The sequence below is a fragment of the Montipora capricornis genome, chromosome 10, assembly GCF_036669925.1.
Source record: "Montipora capricornis isolate CH-2021 chromosome 10, ASM3666992v2, whole genome shotgun sequence".
NCBI lineage: Eukaryota > Metazoa > Cnidaria > Anthozoa > Scleractinia > Acroporidae > Montipora > Montipora capricornis.
This window is the reverse complement of record NC_090892.1, coordinates 15,111,126-15,131,125: the sequence shown is the minus strand read 5'-3', so window position 1 is coordinate 15,131,125 and position 20,000 is coordinate 15,111,126. Positions and strand designations below refer to the sequence as shown.

The window sequence follows — 20,000 nt, the reverse complement described above, 5'->3', positions numbered from 1 at the left end:
CTATTATTGGCTAATTTAGCTGGCCGTATTCTACAGAACCGCCTGCTGTACGGCCGCTGAGGTTGAAGTTGTTATTCAACATTTTCCAGTGATTTTTTCATGTTTACGTGAAATAAACTTGGGAAACTCTTTGAATCTAGCAAGCGACTCTTTCAAAAAGCCAATAAGATTTATTCGTTTTTCAGATTTTTACACATGCCAATCATTTGTGGCAGTTGATCGTCCCGCTTGACTTCAACTAGTTCCCTTTCCTGCCCGCCTTATTATAAGTAAGAGACAATGAATATCTTAATAACCTCGTTTCCTCGGTCCGTATAGTAAGTTACGGATCCTCATTTTCTTCCCGTTAATCTATGGCCCACGCAAAGCGCCATAAATCAACGGGAAAAAACTCAGTCCGTTACTTACTCGGTTAGTAAGAGGTATGTACTCAGAATTCACTTGATTTACACCACAATTTCAGATGTTAAACATACAACTAGTGCTGACGTAATCACGAAATACACGTATGGCTGTGACCGTGAAAAGTGAGCAGTAAACAAAATACTCCACATACCGGAGCTAGAACATTTTTGCTAATCCACTTGCCCGCGGCGTCCAAAAATCCTTTACAATTCTCCTCAGCTTCCTTGCATTTTAGACTCTTGCAGTTATCGCACTTAAGCGACATCTTCCTCTTGCACTCCTCCTTCTTATTAATAACTGATTGCCTCGCATTGGCTAGTTCCTGCTTCGCAGCATCAAAAGCGGCCTTCACTGACTTGGCAGCTTGGTCCAACGCCTAAATAATAGGTGTACAACTGATTATTAAAACATCTCAGAGTGAAATGGCACTGTGAAGTGGAATGCAATAGCATAGACGAGACTAGGATAAAATTGGATAAAAGGAAATGGAATGGAATAAGGCGTTACGGGAGAGAAGAAGGGAAATGAAAGGAGACAAAGATGGAGTCGAAACCAGTGTGTGTTGGTCAAAGTAATCACCATCACAAGGAATCGATAACCAGGAGCATACAATTCCCATAAATTAGTTCTACGTCATGGCATTTTCACAAACCAAGCTATTTTTGGACGAACTTGTAAGAAACGTTCGGAGGCTCGAAAGGGTGTTCAGCTGAGTGCACGCGCGTAAGCCACACACGCACTTCGTAAGCTGCTCGCGTCAGCTCATGATTCAAGTGGGTCACCAGAAATAAACAAATAGCGCTAATTTCGCTCACCTTTCTCCTAATTCCTATATACATGGAATATAAATAGACATCTCATATTCACGACAACTGGGAAAATTCTACACAAACGCTTTAATAGTCATTTAAATCCGTTTGTGTTGGCCTGTAGCTCCACTCGCGCGCAGACTCGAAGGAGCGGGTGACGCATGCGTACATGCTGATCTTGTAACCACCTAGTTTTTCCTGATTTTGCAACTTTAATCGTTTATATCTCTGCTTCCGGGCGGTGAATTTTTTCAGTTTTTGCATGTTAGCTTAGATTAATTTAAACCGTTTATCTTTCAAATTTAAACAAAAATCTGTAGGTGAAAAAAAATTGGAGACATTTCAAAAAAACGTATTTTTCTGAAAAACTGACCTACAGATTTTGTTGAATTTTAAATATTTTAGTGTCCCTGTTCAGATTTTGAAAGTGTGTTTGCTTAACACCTGACTTGCAAAAATTTGAGCTTTGATTTTTATCCAAAGGCCGTTTACTTTGAGTGTAAGTTTTTTTGGGTTTCACGGTCCGCCATTACTCTTGTTCAAAACTGACCAATTGGACCTCAGAGGGTTGGATCCAGGAAAAAGTGACGTCAAACGCTCATTACCTTAAAATTTCAGAGTGTGAATGCAGCTTATTATACATGATAAAACGCGAGTTTGAAAGTCTGAAAGCCTCAAACTCCCGTGCTGCATATTAATTCTGCGGCGTACACACGCAATGCATTCTTTCAACTAGTGAGCTTTTGACGTCATTTTCTCCTCGATCCAGCTCTCTCGCTTTAAGTTAGTAATGGCCGACCATCAAATGGGAAAATTCCAGTTAAAATAAACAGGTTTTTTTTTTTAAATCAAGGCTTAAAATTTAGGTCACTTAGTGTTTAGTTGACACAGTTTTGAAATCCAAAGAAATATAACAATTGATTATTTGGTCACAGGGGCACTTTAAAGACGTTCGCGCTAATTGTTTGTGCGCAACGTTACTGCGCAGGTAACGCGACTGTAATATGTCACGCATTACTTTGAGCATTAGTGAAGTTGAGGATTTAAAACCTTTGCAAAAACCGTGGACGATAAGTCTTCACAGCGTCGGATCAAAGAAGATCGTGATCAGTGAAAATTGATTTTAAAATATTTATGAAAGTCAAGTAGACTACTGCACGACTGATATTCGAGTTGTTTTATCAGTCGTGCACCAGTCTACTTGACTTTCATAAATATTTTTCAAGCATTAGTGAAAATAAGATGGCGATAATAGCGCCGGGGAAAAAATTCCAGGCCGGCAAAAGAATGGCACATTTATTTCCGAATCATCATGAAACGGTAAAGAGAAGTGAGCGGGTCGGTGGAAAAGCTCTGGAAAAGGTAGCTGATCGAGTAGTGGATGAAAGTTTGGAAAACTCGAGGACAAACCGTTGCGTAAATTTAATGGGGCTGTTTTTTTCAAATGTTTTCATTACCCTACGAACTTAAGTTCAAAATGTATGCATGTCTTGGTAGTTCTTTTCCTTTACTTTCGTGAAAATAAAGCAGAATTGTATTGAATAGCGCAGACCTGCGAGGAAACAGCCAGCGATTAAATTTCACAAAAACCACACTCCAGAAGATGAGCACGACGGCAATGGAGAGATATTATACAAAAAACAATAACCAAATGAAGATGACGTCTGTTTGAAACTTCGTTGCTATGCTCGAGAAAGTTTTTTTAAAAAAATAAAAACCTTTAAAACCCTTTCACGATCGATCCTGTCTTGGGTTCCAGTCCTTCCCCGACAGGTCACGCAAAAACGTGACAAACGAACTTTTCAAGAGCTTTGCAAAATCACATCGATTTTGAGCGACGATCAACTCGAAACTTCAACATCCCCCCTGGGCAAAGCCCGGGCATTTGAACTTTTGAAGATTGGATCGTTCAAATTCCCGCCCCCTCGGGCCAAAATGGTGTTCAAATGCCCTACCCTATCGTCGGATTTGTCTGTCATACCCTACTAAAGAACAATCGTCGTCGGCTCCTGTCGTCTTTAATGAAGACCTTTTTTGTAAGCCAATCGCTCGCAAATGCTATATCTCTTCCTTTAAACTATTCCATTTCGTCCAATCACGTGTATTATTGCTGTTAGCGACTTCGGCGCCCGAAAAAAAAATAATTTGAAACTTGACACTTCCGGTTCAGGTCAAATTCCCCATTCCCCGGGCACAGAAGATAATCAAATGCCCGGGGTTTGCTCGTGGGGGAGGAGGGGGGGGGGGGGGGGTGGAGATGTTGAAGTTTCGATTTGATCGGCGCATTACTAGTTTAGATCGTCGGTGACCCCCTATTTTTTTAATCATGAATCACTTACTTTACTTACTATCTACAAAATATGATAAAATGAAAAAAAAATCCAACCGTAAGAAGTTTTCTTTTTTTAAAAAAATTCTTTTCTCCGAAACAAAGTAGGTAACCCCCAATTTTTTTTTCATTTTTGGAGTAAGTACTTTATGACCTAACTCTAGGCGAGAAATGAAGACAATTTAACCGTAGGAAGATTTTGGCGCGAACGTCCTTAAACACAAAGTCAAGAACACGCGAAATAAGGAAATAGAGCAAATCTCACTCAAGACTATTTCTCCAGGATAGTTGATTGCCGTGCAGTAACAATAAGTGATTTTCTTACCCCATTTATGGCGCTCAAATCCACCGTGACTCTGACATAAAACTGAGAACCACCAAAAGTTAAAGAGTAAGAAGCTGCCACAAACACTTCACTTTTGATGAGACCAAGGAAGTCTCCCTGGAGAAGCAACTCCATCCGGGTCATTGTGAGATTCAAGCGGCAGTAACTACCAATCCCAAGAAGATTCGTGTAGCCCTCGATGTACGCCTAATTAGAGTAATTAGAAAAAATGAATGCATTCAAGCGGCATAACACAAAGGAACAACAAACCATTTCTGTCATTTGTATTACGTCTTTCTCGGCAAGCGCCATTTTAATATTTTTTAATACAAATTATAAACCCATTAAAACGTGGGGAGCCATTCAAGAACGAACGTCCATTAAGAGAAAGAAAAAAAAAAGTCATAAGCTAGAAGCTCACTTTCTTTAAAAAACATTTAAATTTGGTCCTTCTACTTTGTTTCTTTATAAACATGTGAGATTGCGCGCGTGCAGTAACTTTGTTTTGGCTCATTAAGCTGATTGTATGTGGCGTGCTTGTTTACGACCAACGTTGGCGTTAATTAAGTTCCTCAAAGCTTCTTTCGAGTTCCAACATTTTCATCAAAATCCGTATAAACGTACAACGGACCTGCTGCTATTTTCAAGTTTAACATATGGTTGACAAACTAACCACAATAGAGAGTGGATTTTGCCTGGCATCTACGTAGAACCAAGGTCCGTTGCTTGAATCAGATGGGCTTCGGACGATTTTAGCAATTCCTAAAATGTCCACTGGATCGGGCTTCAAGTCGATAAACGTTACCTTTGGAGATTTGAGAGTCACATTAGACATTCTGACTAAACATCTTACCACAACATTAATTAAGGTTTTAAGGTTTAATTAAAGTTCACCAAACCTCGCAATAATTTCTTTTCACTCAAAGTTCGCTTTTCCTTCATGAGGGGTCGCACAAGCTGCGTAGAATTTAATAAGTGGCAGTTATTTGGGTCCCTGGTGGAGCTTTTGAAGGGCATGGGTCTGTTCGGAAGATGGCACTAGGGGCTTAATTGGGAGTTTAAGCAAAGAAAACGTTATGTCACCCTCGCCATTTCAAAATGTAACTTTGCACTTACTTAATTGCTGGTTTTCACTCACGTGATCAACAGCCATGTTTTTCAACGAAAACAAAAGGAAGCGTTTGCATAATAATAGAGTTAAATTCCCGGAGGATTTGGTCGGGGCACCAACATGGCCGCCTTTTCTTTGTTTAGGGCACCAACATGGCGGTCGTGACGTCATGTGAAAACCGAAAATTAAGCATTTAACGATTTTTCAATCTTGTTTACGTTGAAAAATATGCGTGAAATGTCCTAAAACTGGCCGGGAACGAGTGACTTAGGCTCAACCTAGCGAATGGAAGATTCACTGTTGTAAGCTCTCGCTGCTATGTAAACCTTAAATGGGTAATTTCACGTCATTAGAAAGTTTAAGGCCCTCTCCACACGTATCCGTATATTTTTGAATACGCAAACTTCTTCTCTGCTGATTTTAAAAATTTTCACGTTCACACGTAACGTATTCAAACCCAATTTGCTCTTCCATACGTATCCGGATTCGTTCTACTATCCAGGACTCCTCTGTTACTCTTGTCAACAGAGCATGCGCCATCACGTGTGCAAGTTGGCGACAAGAGAAGCGATAGCATTTCGTTCAGCGGCCATGTGGTAAAGACTGGATGTGAGTTTGTAACAACATCAGATTTGAAAATATCCGGATTCGACCGTCCACGCGATTCCAAATTCTTTGCGTATTCAAAAGTCTTCACTGTGGAGAGCAGAACTGACGCGGTTTCGCATAGCGGATTCGCGCGATACGCGGAAGGCCAATCCGCAAAGCAAAAAGTTGCGGATTCAAAAATATCCGGAAACGACTACGCTTTGGAGTTGATGAGAAAAATGCAATCGTTTTGCTCGTGACACACGTTTTTGTACAACCACGTGACCTGAGCAAATTGAGGTTTTGACGACAACAGGAGCACACAACAGAGGATCTTTTCCTTCCCTCCTCTTTAAACACCGTTCGAACACTTTCGGTTGAAGGATAAGTCGCCCTCTGCTGTATAACACGAAGGTGGAAATATCTTAAATTATTTTGATACGCAAATTTACACCAGGGAGTTTCTGCAAGAACAAGAACAACTTGAGCGAAAACGTCTCTTCAAAATATGACTGCGTTTTCAATAGCATTTTGCGGTTATGCCATGCATGTTGTTTACTTTGTACAACAAGACTAAATTACTCCTTAAGACTATGTGTACGAAGAGATTTAAAGTAACGATAGAAAATGGACGGTTTTTTGTTATATGGTCAAGTTTTCGTCTAATTAGCTAAAATTTGTTTTGTTTTTTTCACGTTGTTAATTGTTTTTCACAGTATGACAAATGCATGTAGTAAAATGCGTACGCACGTGCAGAATGCTATTGTTTCACTTTAATTTTTTAGCCAAAAAAACAAAATATTAATATTCGTTACGTCGCCGTAGCCGTAGCCGTAGCCGTTGCCGTTTCTAATCACTTTGTTTGAAAGCAGTTTATAACATCATCTCAGCCCAAGTCGATGCGTCTCCGTAACTAAGTAGTGGGTAAAGTTACTTCCCGTATTGTTTACTTTGAGAACGCGTTAAACAGAAAATTTGTGATAAGCTGTTGAGTCATTACGTATTTACTTGGACTGCTAGAACTGAATTTTTCGGGCGCTTCTTCGTTCCGGAACTTTGCCTGATGAGGTACCGTACACCCAAAACTTTGAAGTTTTATGATTAAAAAATTATGTTCCATTCAACTTGAGAAATTATTCATCGAAAGGAAAGTTTGTCGAAAACCACGTGACCTGCTTTAAGTCACAAAAAAAGAAACGACTGTCAAACGTCCACGAAGTCAGATTCGTTATAATTAAAGAGATTTGTCAAAGGAAGGAGGAGTGTCACACAGACGTAGCTTTATTTTCTCTTGCATCAAAAGGATTGCTCTCGGACTCACCGTCTCTGACAACTTTACTTCAGCATAAATTTCCCATCCTAAGATGTTGACTGTTCCTTTCATGGCGAAACCCTTATAGATGAACGGTCCTCCAGCAATACGTAGATCAACGTCATCCGTGGAATATGATCCCTGTGTACACAAGATTGAATCATTAGAATGGTCAAGTAAAAAAAAAAGAAAACTACCTAATCGCAGTTGCAGTAAGTAACCCTCCCTCTCAGGTGTTTGGGGGACCAGAAAAAAACGGAAATTTCGCACTTGGGAACAGTTTGGAGTGTTATTACACTATAAATTTTTTCGTTCAACTTGTCTTGAACGCAATCGCGTGACAAGTTGCACGAAATATTTCACAATGTAACATACCTTCCAACGGCCAAAAATGTTCCGAAACATGGACAATTTGTTGTGGGACACAAATCCCTTCCCCCATCCCCTCCATTTAATGTTGGAGCTGAAACGGACCAATTTTGCCTACAATTAACTCCTTACACTGTAGAGCATTACATTCAACATTCATCATTGAAGGGAGGGGATGGGGTGGGGATGGGGTGGGGGAAGAATGGATGAACTGAAAAAGAAAAGGAAGTTTACATAAAAATGCATAGATTTCCCACATAATATGCCCATGATTGTAGTTCCATTTCCCAGAGGGTCAGTTTCCTACAAAAGAAAAATTGCCTACCGTTGCACCTTTTGGGAATCCCGTCGCTGCTATTGGAGGCGGTAGTTCGAACGTGGCACCCATTAGTCTGAGGATCTTTCCCAATGTGAGGGCCGTGATTGATGCATAGAAGAACTGAGGTTTACCGACACCAACATATCCACTACCACCAAAACAGTGACCCTAAGGAGGGGAGGGACAAAGCAAAAATTAATGATCCGAATGAATCGTGGATTTCAAACTTGGACCCAGGACAATTTCAGGGTAAAGTCAAAGACAACTAAATAAAAGAAGAAGACGGTGATGATAGAGAAGATGACGACGATGTTTACGGTGATAATGATGAAGACTGTGACACCGATGAGCACGTTGACGATGACGACAACGAAGATGACAGTGATGATAACGTAGTAGTTGTTGTTGTGGTTCTGGTGCTGAAGCATGTGTTCATGTGTCTAATGACGCCCATTGGGGGAGAGGAAGAAGAAAATCGTGGACACTCCATCAAGTGTACAAGAGTGACCCTTAATAAGACCACCTTAAAATCACACCTACAAAGCCTTGCACAAACCTACATCGTGATTAAAAAAATAAATAAAATAAAATACGTGACTGATTTGACCCGGGGTCGTTAGCTATCAGGGTCCATCAACGTCATCATCATCATTATCACCATCTTCTTCTTGTCGTCGTCGTCGGCGTTGTTATTCGAGGAGCAGGGAGCTTAGGCAAAAACGAAGACGACAGCTACGAGATTCAAGTTTGCTTTATTCTTATCACTTCATCATAAATATAAGTCATTCAGCTTGAAACTTTATCATCTGATGCTCATGTCCTCAAAGATGGTCATTTTTCGTCGTTATTAAAACAAGAACGGCAAATAAATATTACAAAATGTAAAAGGGGCTGGGGGTGGGGGGTGGGGAGAGAACAAAGGCATTGTTTTTTTCCATCTGTTCCCTCTTTATTTTTGTGTAAGCTCCAAAGGCGACGGCAATAGACCTTATTCCAAAATGGCCGTCATTTAAATATTCTTTTGTTTTTATTCAAATTAGCCCTTGATGCCTCGTTCTTGAGCTGAAAATTCAAAAGAATATTTTGCCTTGAACGAGGCATCAAGGTCTAATTTCAATAAAAACAAAGAATATCTAAATGGCGGCCATTTTGGAAAAAGGTGTATGGGACGCCAACAATCTGTGTTATATAATAAGCACAAACAATTTAAAATCTGTCCGGGTGCGTTTGACATTGAAATTATTATTATTATTATTATTGTTATTATTATTATTATTATTATTATTATTATTATTATTATTATTATTATTATCATTATTATTACTATTATTATTAAAAAGAACTATGTACAAGGCTAATAAAATTTAATACCCTGATGATGACTTCTGTCGAAAATGTTCGGTATTTTACTTTTAATTTTTTTTAGCGGTGTCAAAAGTTCTTTTTAAACGTTAACGAACTTTATGGACATTATTATTATTATTATTATTATTATTATTATTATTATTAGTCGTAGTATTATTATCATTAACGTTATCGTTACCATTATCGTTATCATTATCATTATTAACACTATTGTTGTTGCTACTGTTGAAAATGTATCTCGAGCTCACGTCGTTATCGAAGTCGGCTGGTATGAGACAATCGTATCCAAATTCCACTCGCATTCCAAATTGCACGCCAGTTATCGGTATGGGAGCCCCAACTTTATACGTCATCCTGTTATCAAGAAAAGCAAAACAGTGGAAATTCGATATCACTAGTACCGCATAGTTGAGTTTGAGTGCAGCTTAAGGGGTTCAACCATTTTCTGCTCTCGTTGTAAAGTTGGGATGGCAATGGTTTGTTCTTATTGGGTATCAATGGGTTGGGTTAATTAGGCGCCCTCCGGGGCCACAACCATAAGCCTACACTTCCCTACGAGGGCCTATTTTACAACGTTCTCGCAGACGAAGCAGGCAATTTTCTAGCCCCTTTTATCCGCCACAGTTCAACTCCGGTCCGCATGAAAGCCTGTTAATGTTTCCAAACCATAGGAATTATGCAAAGACTTCTGATTGGCTTGCAAAGCTCCTTTAAGAGAACGACTTCGCAGAAAGATTAATCTCAACAAATTTAGTCTATCTGTATCAAGCCTGCCCAAATTCCTACAGTTGGTAAGGTTATTTAAAAATCATTTATCCACCTTGCAGATTCTCAGCTTTGTTTGTTTCTTAACAGGGAGCTTAAAGTGCCACTACGACGAAAATTTTTGGTTTCCTTTTCGGGATTTTTTTGTCAATATATTCAAAATAATACAATGCAGGCGCAGTGGCCTCATGGTTAGTGCGCTCGACTCCGAATCGAGTGGTCCGGGTTCGGGGCCTGGCCGGGGACATTGCGTTGTGTTCTTGGGCAAGACACTTTACTCTCACAGTGCCTCTCTCCACCCAGGTGTAAAAATGGGTACCGGCGAATTTAATGCTGGGGGTAGCCCTGCAATGGACTAGCATCCCATCCAGGGGGGAGTAGAAATACTCCTAGTCGCTTCATGCTACAGAAACCGGAGATAAGCGCCGGCCTGATGGGCCTTCTAGGCTCGTAGCAGACTTTAATAAAAAAAATTAAATTTGGAACGATAGAAGCGAGATAAGTCGGGAAATAGCCAGCCAAAAACCGCTAAAAATCTGTCCGCCATTACTCAGACTGCATTGGAGAAGCCTGCGATTATTTTGTAAGCGGTCTTCACGCAAGACTTGGCTCGCGACGTCATACGCGCATCGCTTCGTGGCGTTTGACAAAGCGAACAAGTCGATGGAGGAGTAATTTATATAATATCAGCAAAAAGCAACTTGGCGATCTCTCACATCTCATAGATGGCATGGGAAATTAGCCGCGTTTATTTTGAGCGTTGCGCGTATGACGTCAGACCCCAAGCGATCCAACTAGACCCAACCCATTTCCTCGCTCACGGTCATTTGCCATTCGAGTAATGGCGGACAGCGAAAACCGAAAAACTACGTTACAGTAATCATACTTCCCGTGGGAATTTTGAGATAAAAATTGGCACGATACCTATTTAGTACGTCTATTTTCAAAATCTAAAGAAAAAAAGGACATGCAAAATTTTCATCGTAGTGGCACATTAAGCCCGATACATCTACATCTACATCTACATCTACATCTACATGTTCCAGCACTCGGCAAGGTCCCTTTTTGACTTGTGGCTGTTTCTGCTTACTAGGTGGCCTCATACACCACAAGCCTTTTTAGAGACATCAACCGCCAAGCCGGCCACTTCTGCTGGAGAGAACAGGACAGCCACAACACCGGGCACTTTATCCCCTACTCCGACCCCCCGCGTGACGGCCCAACGCTCAACCAACTGAGCAACTGAGCCACTGGTACGCGGCACATTTCTGACCGGAACCAAATGTGAGCCGTTCTCGCTTTCGTCTTTACACAATCACATTTATTTTGGGTGGAAAAGTCCTACAGAAGCTGTGATCACTTGTAAAGCTTTGGGGATCCTTAAATATAGAGGGAAGCGTGGTGGCCAATGCAAGAGACTGCACGGTAGCGGTCTCAACCGCCTAAAACAGAACATCAGTGTTGTCACAGGTAACAGAGACGGAACGTGCAAGATGAGAGTTAAGCCCATAGATGGAGAAAGATGTCTTTTTTATATACCTCGCTCGCCGGTTTTGAATGTACGGAGGAGAACTGAGTTTGCCGTGCCCTAGTTCATGTTTATCAACATTTGTTCTCTGACAAAAACTAAGAATCGAGTAAGGGCACCTATCGCACTTGAAGCAGATATGAAGAATATGGACATTGATATTTGTGTTGTCTTGGAAACACATCTAAAACCAGACATACCCGAGGCTATTGTGAATATTCCAAATTACTCGATTCTCAGACGAGACAGGAACTGGGGTGGCACTGATAAAAGGAGTAAAGGAGAAGTTGCAATCTACATAAGGGACAATCTATACGTGTAGTCGATGTTTACAGATCTGATCGTTACGAAATAATTTGTGTTACCATTCTTCTTCCCTAGGGGCACCGTATGTTAATTTCTGGACTCTACAATCCCCCAAAGCATAGTTACCAGGAAATTGATTTAATGGGTCATCTTATTCATTTTCTTGACAATACACGGGACCATGACCCAAACACTGTCTGTGTATGCGGTGGTGACCTCAATCATATGGATTTAAATCGCTTACAAAGCATGTCCGGCTGGAAGGCTTTAGTAGATTTCCCGATGACGCGCGTTTGGATAATTGCTTGACTAATCGTTCAGATTTATTCCACAAGTGTAACCAATTTCAATTGTCAATTAAGACCGACCACACGGTTGTTATTCTTCCAGCTGGTTCTAAGTTAAAACCAATCCGCTTTAAAGTCCAGATACGGGATTGTAGAGAGAACTGTAAAGCTGCACTTTACACTGCACTCGCGGAGGAAAATTGGGATAATGTGCCCGCGGCTCCTGATGTTCAGCGAGCGGTTTTTGTGTTGGAAGAAAAGATTCACGGACATATGGACAAATGTTTGCCGTTCAGAACTGTATCTATGTCGTCACGTGATCTGCCGTGGATGACGCCACTCCTTCAGTCAATGCTCAGATCGAAGTCCAGAGTTTCTTATCTGAACAAAGACAGACTGTGTGTTATCAACAAAAGAAATGCTGACATCATCTCGGATAATAAGCGAAAGTTTATGGCTGCCATTCCAGGTAGTCTAGCTTGGTGGAAAGGAGTTGATGAATTGTCACAGCGGCGTTGCGCATCTTGCAAAGCACATCTGGACAATAGCTATTTGGCGGAATTGAATGATTACTTCGCTAAGCTCTGCTCAGATGATATGTACACAGAACCAACTCTTGTCACTATCTGCGATGAGGTGGAGATCCCGGAAATTTCCGAACGGCAGGTCTGGAATTCACTCAGCGCTCTCAAAAGAACTGCGACTGGACCCGACCAGATCCCTAACTGGGTTTGGAAGGAGCATGCTGAGATCTTTACGCCTATTATCACCAAAATCTGGAATCTTTCAATCGCTACTCAGTGTTTGCCATCATCGTGGAAGCGAGCGATTATCACTCCCCTCCCCAAAGTGGATGTTCGTAAAGTAAATGGTAATTATCGCGGCATTAATATCACTCCTGTTATAGCGAGGGCTTTCGAGAAAATGGTGTACCACTGCCATGCCCGCGAGACCATTGAAAACCACTTCAGCTCCTCACAGTTTGCTTACAGAAAGGGTGGAAACTGTACTGATGCGCTCTTGTCAATTCAACATAGGATCAACAGCTACTTGGATAACCCGGATTGTAAAGCTGTTCGCCTTTTTGTCATGGACTTCAGCAAAGCTTTGGACTCTGTGAAACATGAACTTCTCGCTAATAAATTAAAAAAGCTCCAATTGAATCCATATATTACCAATTGGTACTTGACCTTTTTAATGAATAGAGCACAAAGGGTATGTTTCAACAACTTTAAGTGCGACTGGAAATCGGTTAACAAAGGAAGGAGGAAGACTACTCCGATCAGTTAGTGTCACAGTTTTTAGACTGGACGAGTATAAATGGAATGTCTTGCGCCAAACAAATGTAAAGAGCTGACGATCAAAAAGAGAGGCAACTGCGACCTCTTTTCACCTATTGGGTTGATACCCAGTTGTAAAGAAGTAGAGATCTTGGGGGTCACCTTCCAATGCGACAGCAAATTTCCAGAACACGTGAAGAACAAACTTGTTAAAGCTAACAAATCCCTACGCATTCTAAGAACGCTGCGCAAAGAGGGGTACAATCAGTCAGAAATAGACCAACTCTAAAGAACATCCACTTATATCTATTATGCCTCGTGTTAAATCGTCCAGTTATAATCTTAGGAAAGAAACGTGTTTTAAACCTAAGATTAACACTATGCGTTTCAAAAACTCTTGTATTAACCGTTTAGCTTTTAAATATGAATTAGCTGTGTGATATACTTAATTTTTTTCAATTCTTACTATTTACCTTTTTCATACTTTGATTAGATTTTAAATTTCTTATACTTACTTGTAACAAAAGATATGTATCTCTATCTTTTGGTGAATAAAGACTTGATTATATTATTATTATTATTATGATTAGTTTAAAAATCTGGGAGACACTACTATTGTTCTGGCATGCGAAATGTTTTCTCCTGGTTGCCGTCAGCGTCTCAAAAACGTCGCGTGCTTAAGCTCTCCATTAGTATATTAATGAAGGAGAACGCCTCTGGCCAGGTAGTGGCATCTAGTTTTTTTATCAGCTTAACTGCCGAGTTCGTAAAGTCAATTAATCAAGACACAAAGAGATCATTTTCTCACCCAACAAAAATATTTCCGAAAGAGAGCCATGGGATAGTATATGCCTTTCTCCAAATACCACGCATGCCCAATTTTCCGGCGACTTGTTGTTCTGTAAAGTCGTACTCAAGCACACCAAAAAGGAAGAGTTCGTTTCCTGGAGCTATGATGCCATCTCGCTCGATTTCTCCGTTTACAGGAACTTTTATATCCGCCCGGAAGCCCAGCTTCGTGTGCCTGCTTGTATCGTTGAATTCAGCCTAAAATTAGATCAGCAGAAACAAAAAGGTTTAAGCGTCTTTACTTTTTCAAGACCAAAACCTGTCATCAAAGTGGAGTAGACCGTGTAAGATTTATCACTGGGCAATGTCAGTAACCTATGGTAAAATATGAAATGGAGGTTCGTTTAGACTCCTAACCGTGCAAAACCTGACAAACCTCGATAGAATTTGGTCGTCTGGGTGAAAGAAGTCCTGAGAAGGACTGTTGGCGGTGACTGCCGTTTCGACAACCTGAGCGCAAGTCATCTTCAGAGTCAAGCGACGATTGGAAATGCAAACAAATGTATAGTGGTGGTCTGGTCTGTGTTGTTAAAAATGTGGGAAAAATAATGTGTTTGCACGTGAGGATGATGAGTGGTATTGGTGCATTTCGGTTTGTAAGTGGAAACGTCAGTCACTGCCAACAGTCCTTCTCAGGACTTCTTTCATCCAGACGATAAAATGTCGTCGAGATATGTAACTCCTGGGTTCAAACCATTTTCTATTTTAAAACCTGACAAATTTCACACAATTGTGTTTTCTTGTGGAACATAATCCATGCTAATGATATTTTATATGTAATTAGAGAATTCTCGGTTTTCACATGACGTCACGACCGCCATGTTGGTGCCTCTAAACAAAGAAAAGGCGGCCATGTTGGTGCCTCGACCAAATCCTTAGCCTGCAGTGCAGGCGGATTTTGGAGAGGCGAGTGGATATATATTTCCATCAGATGTTCAGGCCGCCATCTTGAAATAGAAAAACAGTGGAGAGTTGGGGCGAGGTAAAAAGTTTACCAAGCGTGGGAGGGAGAAAGAAAAATTGGCCCCCCACCACCTCCGACATTTTGTCATTCTCGCCCCAATTCTCCCAGTCTGCAGCGAATCCAAAATGGCGGCAAAACACTCGAAAGATCGAAAGATGAAAACCACCAAAACCGCCTGCACTGCAGGCTATCAAATCCTCCGGGAATTGAACTCTATTACTATGCAAACGCTTCCTTTTGTTTTCGTTGAAAAACACGCCTGTTGATCACGTGAGTGAAAACCAACAATAGGCGGGAATATCACTCTACCTGGACTGGATGTCATTGTCCCTGAGACCGTTTCTAGAAAGTCCCAAAACTCCTCGGATCTCTTTCGAGTTTTTAAGTCACCAAACTTCACAATCATTTTGCTTTTTGTTTTCTCGTTAAAGCAAATTAAAACACCAGCTTCCCAAATCAAGCGAATGAAACTGAGTTTCAAAATGGCTTTTATGTCGACGCTTATCCCCGGCCTTGATATAAAATATTGCTAAATGGTGAAAGCCGTGCTCTTGGCAAGTGATCGCACTGGTTTGCTGAGACATGGAACTCCGGAAAAAGACAACTACAAACATGTTGGCGTTATTAGGCCACCAACGTGGCTGTTTATTATATCATTAACGAAATCTATAAAGACCGTAGTAAATTAAAGCCATGTTCAGCAAAGGTGGGGCCACAAAAAGCGCCTACACCTTAGAATGACAGCAAGGGAAAAGAAAGACGTAGTAAGGACCCGAAAAGCTTACGGGACTTTCGAGAAACGGGCCCCTGGCAAACAAAGTACCGCAAATCAACAGTTTATTTTCAGATAATACAATAAAAAGACAAACGCGACAAAGCTTTATGTACCACCAGACTCCGCAAAATGACTATTATAACTAAGAACACATGGACTTATCACAACATTAAGTTTACCTCACCTCAACATACAGTTCCAATTTGTCGAAATACAACCCATCATAGATACGAATGTGGGCAAAACCAATCGCTACTTTGATCTTTTTCCACTCAAAATTCCCATAGATGTAAAACTTGACTGTTGGTCCAAGGATCATCTTTGTGATCTCACAAAACTTGTTGCCTTTACAATCCTTGGGTAAAGTGAGCTGCGCACCGGCAAGGATGCCTTAACGTCGAAATAACAAAAAAATTAAAAGAAAATGAGTATTAGAGTGAGGAAGAAGACTGGCTCTTGACCTAACTAAATTTAACATCTACTATTCGATGAAATAGAAAAGTACGTTTGTTTTACTGAAAATTTTCCTTCCTTAACCAATGATATTTTTGCTTTGTGAAGTTGTGACAGTCGTTGCCGTAGCCGTCGTCGTTGCTAAAACTCCCTAACATATGGGCCTGTTTACATGGAGGGCGGGTGCCCCGGCTAAACGAGTTACCCCACTAATCGAGCTACTCTGGGAGGGCTAATTTTTCATACGTTTCTTCAGAATACGCATTCAAGCGTTTACATGCTCGACAGGGTAGCCCGCATAGCTACACGGGGCACCCTGTCTACTTGCCCGGGCCACCAGGCTAGGCGGGTTAGCTTTTTGCCATGTAAACGGTTTGTACCGGGCTATCCCGGCCAGCCGAGGTGGGAAAAAAGGCAAAAACATACTTCTGGTGATCACACTGATTTAGCAGAGTGCAAAACAAAAGTCCTATGCACTGAAAAGCGACCTCTAGCGGAATGAGCGATTAAAAAAAAAAAAAAATTAAACTTGCTACCAAAAAGTTTCTTTGGCCGACCTTTTTGTTTGTTGTGCTTAGCGGCCGCCCAAAAGATAGCCCACGCAGGCCACTGACTACCCCCCGGTTAGGTGAGTTGCATGTAAAGGCGGGCTATGTTTCAACCCCCTCTCGCCGGATAGCCCGGTTAGCCGGGGCACCCTCCCTCCATGTAAACAGGCCCTAAGAAACGACGACGGAGACGGCAAGAACAACGCCACAAAACAATGATATTATTAATTGAAAGAGCATAAATTATAGTGCTGCACGTGCAGCACGGTTTTTAGCACATGATACTTTTGCGGTACTCTGCATAGCGACGACGCGGAATCACCTACTTTGAGGTTTTAACGACAACGCGAGGATGCGTTCGACAATCTTTCATTATCTGTTTTCAGTCTGAAACCGCTCGTACCAATTTATTTTTAGGATACTTCGCTAAGATTGTATGACATGAACGAGATGGAATAATCGCGAAAGGCGTATGATAGCGTTCAGTTAGAGCGACTTTAGGATGACCTTGAAAAAGTGTTCGCAATTTGTTTCACGGACCAATGTTTGGCAAGATTCAAACAAAGCTTCTCCTTATTCACGCCAAGGAAACTACTAATATGGGTAGTAAGCAGTTCGACTGCCCAATCACATTACTGCATTTCAAATGACGTCAAAGCGAAATGCCGATCGCTTTCCAGAAAGTTCCATGGAGATATGACGTTGTTTGACGTATCCGCGTTCGTTAAGCACACGAAAATTGGCGCTCGTTTGTTTGGTTCGATAAGCCAATTCAATGCTTTGCATTTTTGTTAAAGTCCTGTTTTTACGTTTATTTTTCAAAATCATAAGAAAGTCGCTCTATATTTTTGAGGTGACGTTTTCGTTGACGTCGCCGTCGCAGATCTTAAGGTCCCTATTAGGGAGCTTACGAAACGAGGACGACGACTGCTACGAGGACTTCGTTTAAAAATACGAGTTCGCGTTATTCATATCACTACAAAACTATTTCATGTCGTTTTGCGTTAAAAATGTGTAGTAACTGTCAAGGAATTAAACTGGTATGAGTGGGCTGGAAGCGTAGAGAAAGAACTGAAAATTCCTCGTCATGTGCTAACGTCCTCCACAGAACCTTTAGGAGATGATGACAAAGAAATGTACCAAAATGTAAAACGCACGTGCAGAGCGTGCAGAGCCATTGTTTTTGTTCACTAAACCTCTTGTTTTGTAGCGTCGTCGTTGCCGTCGGCGTCGTCGTTTCGTAAGCTCCCTACTGTCAGGTACTAGAATGTAAAACGCACGTGCGGGGCGTGTAGAGCCTTCGTTTTTAATTACACCTATTGTTATATACCTAGACTTTCACTAAAGAAAACGAGCACTGTGATTGGTTGATTCTTGGTCAAGTGCCCCTGATTAAATTCCAATATATCCCGACCGGGATACAATTCCGCAGTTGTTGCCCGCTCCGGATGTTTTGCTGCGATTGTTGAAACAAAAGTCTAAATATGTAACAAAGCACTTAATGTCTGGTCCCTCGGGAATCTAGTTAGTTTTGTTTTCCTAGAGTCCTGTTGTTTCCCTCGACTTCGACACATCAGGACTCTCGGCAAAGCAAAACTAACTGTTTCCCTAGGGACCATACATTAAGTGTACATTGTTTCATGGCGTTCTCGTAGTCGACCTTGCGTAAGCTCCCTAATATACCACACTGGGGACTCAAGAAGCATATTTTGTATATCTTCACTGCTGACGTTATTTTTAGCTTTCCTGTTGCAGCTCAACCCAAAAGTACCGACAAAATATAATTGATACGACATCAAGGATTAAAAGTGCGGGTTAGAGACGAAATGAAGGAGTAAGCCCCTCACTTACCATTAGGGACACTTGTTGTAACAAGAGTGTGGAGGGGTTCCTTAGAATATTTGGTCTCGGCATCAGTGAGTACTTGCTGAAATCCAAGCGATTCAGGGGGTTGAAAGCTTATACCAACCTATAAGAGCGGAGACGACAAAACTTATCATTACAGCAATATTTCATATTTTATTGACCAGTTCCTTCTTATTATTATTACCGATCTGACCCCAGTTGTTCAAACGATAGATAGCGCTACCCGCCAGATAAATCACTATCGATCCAGTGGATAAGTCATAGTGAAACTAATTTCGCTATCCAATGGATAGTGATTTATCCGGTGGATAGCGTTATCCACCTTTTGAACAACTGGGGCCTGGCGTCGGTCGCCGAAAAATCGGATTTTTCCGAGTTCCAAATGGGTTCTATTAACATTTCATTTCATATACCATCCATTTACATTACCTTTACCGATACCATACCAGGTCATATTATACCTTTGCTACAACAGACTGCTATTAGCATTAAAATTATACTAATCGTCTCCGATTAACCTATCAAGACGCTACAAAAACACTGTTTACTTGAATTTGTGGTAGATTGTAAGAGGAAACTACAGACTGCAGAGTGCGTTGTCCTGCGAGAATATAAAAATGCCCCCCTCCCAATTATGTACGATAAGATACGACACGATACGATACGATATGACACGATAACTTTATTTACAAAGGGAGACGCTAAACAGTTTTCTAACTTACTTGGCCATACGGCAGAGGACAGACCACAACACCGAGAACTCCAAGCCCTACACTTTGCGTGTATATAGTGTGCGGGTTCTTTTCCGTCCAACAGGGTTATGAACATTGAAGGGTTTCGAGGCGGGGGCTACAGTTTATAGTCCTTATCTCGGGAGAAAACTAAAGAGTCTAGGGATATCATCACACGCAAAGTTAGCACTTTGTCCCTAAGAAAGATCCTCGCACTTGGCTCCAAAGGGATTTGAAATCATGACCTCTGCGATGCTGGTGCAATGCTCCAGCAACTGAGCTATAAACACTCGGCCGGGAGTAGGTTAATTTTTCGGGCTCATGTGTTCCCGTAACAGGACTCGATGAAAGAATTAACAATTATTGGACGAGGTTGAGCAAAATATCGTGATTTGTCAGTGGCGAGCAGATCAATTATTTGCCGAAGCCGAAGGCTGAGGCAAATAACTGATCTGCGAGACACTGACAAATGAATCACGATATTTTGCGATAACCGAGTTCAATAATAATTTTATCATTCGATGACTGAGTTAACTTTATTTGTCAAATTTCCCAACAATTAAATCTTTTCGGTAGCCTCGCAGCTCCTACAAGGTCTCACCTGATTGGAGACCACCCTTGAGGTTTAACAAAAGAACAAATAACAGAAACAATGGCCCTTTTGTTTTAGGCCTAGGGTCCATTGTTTATGTTATTTGTTCTTTTGTTAAACCTCA

At 41.2% G+C, this 20,000-nt stretch overlaps 1 protein-coding gene and 1 pseudogene across 1 annotated transcript in view; one reads left to right on the top strand and one right to left on the bottom strand.

Moving 5' to 3' along the window:
• The window catches only part of LOC138019387 (uncharacterized), a 100,010-nt gene that overhangs the window by 58,237 nt on the left and 21,773 nt on the right, over nucleotides 1–20,000 (bottom strand). Inside the window, exons 11-19 of the mRNA XM_068866158.1 lie at nucleotides 18,539–18,656; nucleotides 15,871–16,076; nucleotides 13,907–14,145; nucleotides 9,181–9,286; nucleotides 7,574–7,735; nucleotides 6,889–7,020; nucleotides 4,542–4,673; nucleotides 3,869–4,075; nucleotides 557–781 (exon numbers count right to left, since the gene is read on the bottom strand). Coding sequence (XP_068722259.1) covers nucleotides 557–781; nucleotides 3,869–4,075; nucleotides 4,542–4,673; nucleotides 6,889–7,020; nucleotides 7,574–7,735; nucleotides 9,181–9,286; nucleotides 13,907–14,145; nucleotides 15,871–16,076; nucleotides 18,539–18,656 — 1,527 coding nt within the window. The remainder of the gene's footprint in view (nucleotides 1–556; nucleotides 782–3,868; nucleotides 4,076–4,541; nucleotides 4,674–6,888; nucleotides 7,021–7,573; nucleotides 7,736–9,180; nucleotides 9,287–13,906; nucleotides 14,146–15,870; nucleotides 16,077–18,538; nucleotides 18,657–20,000) is intronic.
• Nucleotides 11,673–13,108, top strand: LOC138018641 (uncharacterized; annotated as a pseudogene).